Here is an 8,253-nt window from a genome sequence, read left to right as displayed (position 1 = left end):
GTGTCATATATAGTTCTCGAACTTTAAAAAGTATATACAAGATCATTGATATCTTGATTAGTGTGCCTAATATGTAGTACCAGACATTTTTTAAAAAAAATGATGTAACTATTGGCTACACAATTGAAACTATAGGGCTCAATTAAAAACAAAAATAAGTTTTTAGTATAATACAATAATTAGATTTTAAGCATTTTCAATATTTTATGAGATTTTTAGATACTAAATTGAAAGTTGATATATCTATAAGAGAAGATATTTATTAGTCATAATTTTAAAAACTAAGAATTAAACTTGTATTGACTTGAATGTAGTTTTAAAATAAAAGTAAAGTAAATTAACAAAGCAAAAAATTTATATATGAAAATGATGTTTATATGCCTTAATTTTCAAAAACAAAAAATGAATCACTAAATAATTACCAAACGAACCTAAATTTAAAAAATATCTATAAACAAACATGAACACATATGTCAAAAAAAATGGATAAGTTTTTCAAGCTATTATATATGTGTGTGTGAAATTTTAAGCAACAAAAATCTGTTAAAATGAAGAAGAAAAAGCAGCAGCCTCGTAGCAGATTTAAACTCAGGTTGTTAGGATGCAATAGTTCCACCACTACCAAAGCAAGATCTTGTTTTATGTCATAGGGCACATGCTGTGTATATTCAGTATTTAAATAAATGTTTTTTATATTTAATAAAAAAAATATTTATATATGTAAAAACGACACGATGTAGGGGGAAGGGGGCATGTATCCCTTTGTCGCTTCATAAATTCGCTCCTGATTGTGGTCAACAATTTTACACCCTTTGAATATAGAGCGATACTTTTGAGTTAAACTTAACTATTAAGAATTTGTTTTCATTTGTTTTCTAAGTACTTAATTTAAGCATTTAGAAAAATTAATCCAAACATATCCTAATCTATACATTAACAATTACAATGTGACAATCTTATTTAATAAATTTTCATCACCCAGATAGTTTTAACCCTTTCTTTTAATGAAATAACACATTGATTGTAGCTTAGTTTTCTATATCAATGCTTTAAATATATATATAAAAGATTACGGGTTAAGTTCAAGAATAATATTATTTTTAAAAGTAATGAAAAAAATGAGGTACATAGGAAATAAATATGAAAGCAAAAGTATGGACAAAAATATGGTAGTTTTTTATGGGAAGGAAAATCGTGTACCTGGTACACGATTACCTTTCTATCCAGTTATCGCCTATATCAGTCGACTTGGTCAAAGGACCAAACTCATAGATGGGATCCACAATTTGATCATTATTATTTTTTTCTTTTTTTTTTTTTTTTTAATTTCTTACTAACAATTTTGCTTGTAATATAAGAAAAAATAGTGTGTTATGATAAAATATAATTTCATTAGTTCTCTAATTTCAAAATAGAAGTTTACATGGAGTTAAAATTTCGAATTACAAGTCACTCAGTTTTCCACAAGATGGTCATTTTCATGTGCCTCTAGATTAGATTCGCCTTGTTATCGTTTTCGTTTACGACGAATACATCTTTGATCAGTATCAGCAACATTGAGTCGTCTTGTCTACTGAAAAATACTTTTTACATTTACCAAGGTTTGACCACACATTGAACCCAACTCTAGTAAATTGTGTTGTACCGAATACTGTTGTACATCTTGGACAAAATTATTATGTATTATGAAAAAAATTAATACTAAATAATATTCATATCATATAATTGGGAAATGTAAAATAATCCAACTCTTATCATGTAGTAATAGTAAGCATCATCAGGTGTGATAAATCGTCTTGTGGTTCAATGTACAAGAAAAATAGTTATATGATATAGCTGGTCCATTTGTTATTTCTCCATGTGCACAATGATCATGATGTGCACGCCAGTACAATATATATTCTACATGAAACCGGCACTAGTCTTGGTCATGCTTACAAATCAATCTGGCATGGTGTCGGGAATGTATAGCACAACAAAGATATCATTTGTCGTAGACTGAACTATCTCAACACACGATCTAGTTGATGTCATTCTACTATATGAAAGCATATAAGAAGGCTAATGGTCAACCAAATGTCTTGACCATCACAGTAACTAGGGAGTAATGATCAAATATGTTGCGTGGTCCAATTAATCTAGAAAAAAGAATAATTAGACACCCAAAAAATTTGTAAGATTCATTTGTATATTTATTTGTTACCTTATTATGCATCAATGGGTCAAATATTTGTCGATCTACTAGCAACATATTTGCTAACAGTTCAGAGGCAGCTAATACACCACTCCATCTAAAATTTTAATATATATAAATATAATTAATTAATTAATTAATTTATTTATTTTATTACATAAAATGATAACGAAATAAATATATAAATAGAGTCATACTGGGCACTGAGTGGACATTAGACAATGACTTGGGACCTATAATTGGACGTGTGGTGCTATAATTTTAAATCTTTCATAAGCTCATATTTATAGTAGTATCAGTGACCCTGCTATTTCCAACGCTTGTGCATTTGTAGTATGACAAAGTTCTCTATAAAGTCATGCAAGGCAGGCGCCACCCCACGAGTACGTACCAACGCACTCGAAATCAGAAAACAGTGGGAGAAATATAATATGGACTAGAGTGTTCGACTTTTCAGCGAACAAGAATCCTCTAATAAGTTGCATAATGCATGCTCGTGCATATCTTTGTACGGTGATGTCGTTGGCATCGGGAGGCAACTTTGGAAATTGGGACGTTAACCACGGGATACACTAGAATTACTATCCCATATCTATTGTGAACAATAGATATTTTGTTGATATAGTTGCATAGGATTAGAAAGACTAGGATCCATGATGCACAAAACTAGGATCCATGATGCACAAAACTAGGATTAAAACAATCGATAACATTTCTATTAAACATAAAATAAGGTGACTATATAACATTTCTATTAGACTTAAAATAAAGTGATTTGAAGTATTGCAAGTACAATTTTAACAAGAGAAAGAAGACGGTTTCAAAATATGGAATAGTCCCACAATAGATATATATTCAAATAGGAAAAGTTTTCATTACTACTTTGTATAGAAAAATTTTCGGACTCTATTTATTACTAACTCAATGTGCTTCAACATCAACATACTAACTTCATTCGTCCTAAAAACATTTTATTATTTGTCACATCAACATATTTTTAAAAATGATAAGAAATTCACTTATTAACTTTAAAAAATAGTTACGTTGATAAATTTTATTACTCTTGCTTTACTAGAAATTGTCCTAAAATATGGGTTGGAATGTTGCCATGTCACTCACGCCACAATATAATCCAATAAATTAAGGGACCATTTGGAAAAAAATATTTTTCAAAAAATTCATTTTTATTTAAACACTTTTGGTAAAAACTGATTGAAATAGACTTGAAAAACTATTTTGAGTAGTTGTCAAACATTTCAATTTTTTTCCAAATGACTTATTCTTTTAAATAAACACTTAAAAATATATTCCAAACGCACCCCAAATGGATATTCAAGATTACCTTGACACAACACATAACTTCGACAAATTTGTTATTAAAAAAGAAAAAGGAAAATAAATTCATGGACAAATAAATAAATACATTCTTTTTTTTTAAAAAAAAAAACTTCCTAGACAATAAATATTTGATAAATGCCTCGAAAACAACAATGAGTGTCAATCTAAACATACAACTTAATTGATTAACACATATATCATCTACAAAGAAGTAGAGGTAAACAACATAACCTATTAAACCAAACCGAATGATGAATCCAATTTAATCGAACCAAAAATTCTATTTTTATTGAAGCATCGGTTCAGTTCAATTTAAAATTTGTAGAGAATCAAATTTTTTGATTAGGTTGGATTGTTTATATTGTGTATAAACAAAAATAAAAAACCGACTCGAATTCATAGGTTGGATGGAAAGACTTTTTAAACCCAACCCAATTGTTCGGATAGTAAATTTCTTCGACCCATTAAAAAAATGAACCAACCCAACCCAAGCATGAAATATTTGGATTGGGTTGATTCGAGTTAATCAGATCATTTATTTAAAATTTTGTTCAAGAAAGAAACACAACGTAAATATGTAAAAATATTATTTAATTATTTTATATATTGAATTAAAATTAACATCTCAATTTCAATAAATTATATAAAATGGAACCGAATCGAAGTATATACATATAAAATCGAAATTTGTACATAGAGGAAATAGGATAAGATGCTTATTTCTTACTTTGACATTTTTCTTGAACCGTTTCACTCTCCAACAAGAAAATTTAGAAAGCAAAATTTATTTTTTAAAAATAAATAAATAAATAAAGTTTGAACAAAAAGTCCTCTCTCTCTCATCCGTCTAAAGCCCGACATTTGGAAAAGAAAAGCGCTTAACAGAGATGGAAAAGGGCGAACCGTCAGAAATCGACCACCACCAGACCGCCACCGCCACCGTCACCGCCCACCACCTCGCCTTCCCGGCCGGATTATCTCAGCAAGAGTTCGACAACCTGAAACAACTCATCTTCGAGTTCCACACCTACGAACTCCGCCCCGGCCAATGCTCCTCCCTCCTCTCTCAACTAATCCGAGCGCCGCGCGATGTCGTTTGGTCCGTCGTCCGCCGCTTCGATAAACCTCAAACTTACAAACACTTCATCAAGAGCTGTACCGTCGCCGAAGACTTCGTAATGACTGTAGGATGTACCAGAGACGTCAATGTAATCTCAGGCCTCCCGGCGGCAACGAGTACAGAGCGGCTCGATATACTTGACGACGATCGGTATGTGACTGGTTTCAGTATCACCGGCGGTGAGCATCGGTTAAGGAACTACCGGTCTGTTACGACAGTTCATGAAATGGAGCGAGATGGTCAGATCTGGACCGTCGTTTTGGAATCGTACATCGTGGATGTGCCGGAAGGGAATACAGAAGAGGATACACGTTTATTTGCAGATACGGTTGTGAAATTGAATCTGCAGAAGCTTACATCCGTTACTGAAGGAATGGTTCGTGCCGTTGATTCTGCTGTTGTTGCTGCTGCTGCTGCTGCAGGTACTACACCTACATCTAAATCGCCACACTGATTTCAGATTCTCGAAAAGGAAAAGGAACAAACAAAAATACCATTGAAAATGAAAAGGAGAAAGAGGCATTATATTTCTTAATTTCTTCTTCTTCTTCATCTCTTATTGATTTCGATTTTGAATTACTTCTCGTTGTCTTGGGGGAATTTGGTGCGCGACTGTGAGTATGGTTTTTCTTTTTGTTCATTTTCTTGTATGAAGAACAACGAAATATCCTCTACTTCCAACAACAAAACGAATTGATTGGGATATTAATCAATTGTTCTTATTCATTTTTCTTTCCTCCCATGAAAATGAAATTCTGTGTGTTTTCAGTTCAAATTTTCAATGATTATGATGGGAAGAATCAAGTGTATAACAATGACATTTCAGGCCATAATATCTGTGTGAACGTTGAGAAGAAGGATTTGGCAGTTGTGCTTCTGGGCATACTTAGTATGTACACTGTACCATTCACTTCTCTGTAATTCACTCTGTTTGGGATTTTAATTAGAAACCATTTTGCTACAAATAAGTTAGATATCAATTAGGTTGAGAAATCGACATAAAAATTTACATGATTCTCTAATAGTGTGTTAGCTATGTATACGATAAAAGGGAGTGAACAATTTATTATTAGAGAAAAAATTTCTGATTATAGAGTTGAGTTAGAAAATTTATTTAACGCATATTCCTCTAAACCCTACATTTATTGGCAAAGGAACAAAGTAGTTTATATAGCAAAATCCCCAAATTTACATCACGATAGAGAATCGATACAGAGATTTACATTGTTTACTAATACTGTGTTAGTTACATCCATAGGTAGAAGAAGAGACCAGTTTATGATTAGAGAGTAAATAACACATTGTAGAGTAGAAACCCCAATAGAATTAGTGAGTTTATTTAGTGCACTCTTCTAAACCCTACATCTATGGGCAAAGGAAGAGGGTAGTTTATATAATGAGATTCCTGTATTTGGTCGTTTGGAGTGTTAAACAATATATTCAAGGCATTCCACTACAAGTTAAGTGTAGTGATGCATTCTTTTAGTACAATAGGTGAGATATAGAGTATGGATATTTTGAATCCCCGAGTTCAAAAGAAAGAGTACAAATCAGCTACGATCAATTTAGGAGGATTGCTTTGTTTGTGTGGTGGAGTGAGTGAGTCTATATGTTGCCATTAATTAGTTGATAGTATAGTGATTTGGAAAGGGGATTTTTGGGAGAAAGTATGAGTAGAGGGGGAGAAGGATTAGGGTTTAAAGGGAAGTAGATGAGGAATTATGAATGGATCCATGGCTATTCTAAAAATGGGGACAGGAATGAGTAGGCCATAGAAGTTTTAGCTTTTGTCATAAAGCTATCAGCAAACACACTCTCTCACCCTCTCCTAAAAATGAGAGAAATATATGTGTTGTTGTTGATGTTGTTGACACAGCCATTTGTGTCAGTTGGGCATGTGCAATTTTCCCCTTTCAGAATCTCTCTCTATTTTTTTCTCTCACATCATGGTTTCCTTTGGCCTTGATTGAAAAAAGCAATTCCTAAACAGTTGGGTCCTCCAACTTAATTCCATTGGACTTGTTCTGGTAATTATAAGACTCCCTGTTCTGGTAACTATACCTCCTCCCTTCTTCTGCCTCTCATTCCTCTTTCTTACTATTTGGATTTTTTCTGTACGGATGACCTTTTGTTTTTTAGATGAAATTTGACCGACTTTTTCTTTTTTCTTTTTTGAAAGAAAGCTCCCTATCCCTTTATTGGAGTCGCTAAGCCTTTCTCCAATTAATTTTTTCTTTCGTCGCTCTAAGGATTCGTCGGATGGATGACCAAAATTTTGGAGAAAAAATTTAAAGTGCTCCACTTTTTTTTTTTTTTTTTTTTTTTTTTTTTTTTTTTTTTTTTAAATCTTTGGCTAATGTCAAATTTGGATGAAATTACCAAAATCTCGCTCTCTTACTCTCATTCTTGCACTCTTGCTCCTTTTCCTCTTACAAATCATTCCCCTCTCTCCCTTTTACAGTATTGATCTCTTACTCTTGCTCATTGGTCTTGCTCTCTAGTTTCGTTCTGCAATGCAAATTGAATAGAAGGAGAGAAGAAAAAGACGATCGGAGCTGTTTGTGTGGACTTGTCGAAGCTGGTGGATGGTCTCGTTGAAGTTGGTCCCATTGGAGAAGAAGAGCACTGGAAGAATAATCATAACAAGAAATAATGGTAATTTTGTAAAATTGTTTGATGATGAGGTAAGCAAAAGGTCAAAATTCTTAAATTTAAAAAGTGGGGCAAAAATCATTTTGGGCCTTGAGAATGGGTCTTTTAATCAATTTTCTCGCTTTTGCTCTTGTACTGGTTCACTTTCTTGCCTTTTTTCTCTACACTTGGTTTATTTGACGTTTGTAAAAGTTGCATACGTTGCCAACCATTGTTGCGAGTTGCGAGAGAAAGAAGAAACAATTAATTCTGCTTCTTGTCGTTGTTGATGCTTCCAGGAGAGGGAGTATTGTTGTCAAAAAAAAACAAATCTAGCAAGTGATTTAGAGGAAGAAAACGTGGGTGGATTTTTAAAGAGAGAAATATAACCAGAGCTGAGAGAGGAAAGAAGAAAAGGAAATATTGAAAAAGGTTTGAAAAGGGATATAAAGCTTTATTTTGAAAAACAAGGTAGAATAACAATTTGGCAAATTTTTTAGGTCAATTACAAGATATATGGAATTAAAATTGGGATTAAAATATTGATGCCGATATTAGTTTTGGGATTTCAATTTCATAGATATATTGGTGGATATAATGACAAATAAATAAATATATCTAAATTAGTAATTGAATTGTGTTTACTTTCAAATTAAGGGATATATTTTGGTATTAGTGTATATTTTCATATTGAAATTAATAGATGATATTAGATATATATATTTTTATGGATATATTGATGAATATGTTGAAGTATTGAGGGATATTTTAGGGCTTGTTTAGTTCGTAATTTGGATTATGTTTTATGTTTTTAGATTCACTGAGTTCAATTATGTGTTTGATAGACAATTCAAATTCTATTTTTGAAAACTATTTTTGGATTTTGTGATCAAAACCATATAGATTCTTAAAATAAAATTTTTATATTTTTATTCTATCCAAAATTTGAATTTTAAAATTTTAAATGTAG

The 8,253-nt window shown here is 31.9% G+C and overlaps 1 protein-coding gene across 3 annotated transcripts; it reads left to right on the top strand.

Annotated features, from left to right (window-relative positions):
* Positions 1-4,204: 4,204 nt before the first annotated feature.
* Positions 4,205-7,559, top strand: LOC120078682 (abscisic acid receptor PYR1-like). 3 transcript variants are annotated; one of them, XM_039032982.2, is made up of 3 exons: positions 4,263-5,074; positions 5,479-5,541; positions 7,154-7,559. In XM_039032982.2, the coding sequence occupies exons 1-3, from the start codon at positions 4,420-4,422 to the stop codon at positions 7,174-7,176; spliced, it is 741 nt and encodes a 246-aa protein (XP_038888910.1). In that variant the 5' UTR covers positions 4,263-4,419; the 3' UTR covers positions 7,177-7,559. The 3 variants fall into 3 exon arrangements, with proteins under 3 accessions (XP_038888911.1, XP_038888910.1, XP_090170255.1); XM_090314129.1 differs by having other exon boundaries at positions 4,302-5,074; positions 5,422-5,541; XM_039032983.2 differs by lacking the exon at positions 5,479-5,541 and having other exon boundaries at positions 4,205-5,074.
* Positions 7,560-8,253: the final 694 nt, after the last annotated feature.

This window comes from Benincasa hispida, chromosome 5 (assembly GCF_027475165.1).
Source record: "Benincasa hispida cultivar pf3 chromosome 5, pf3_genome.v1.1, whole genome shotgun sequence".
Classification (NCBI taxonomy): domain Eukaryota; kingdom Viridiplantae; phylum Streptophyta; class Magnoliopsida; order Cucurbitales; family Cucurbitaceae; genus Benincasa; species Benincasa hispida.
This window is presented reverse-complemented; position numbering and strand designations above follow the sequence as displayed.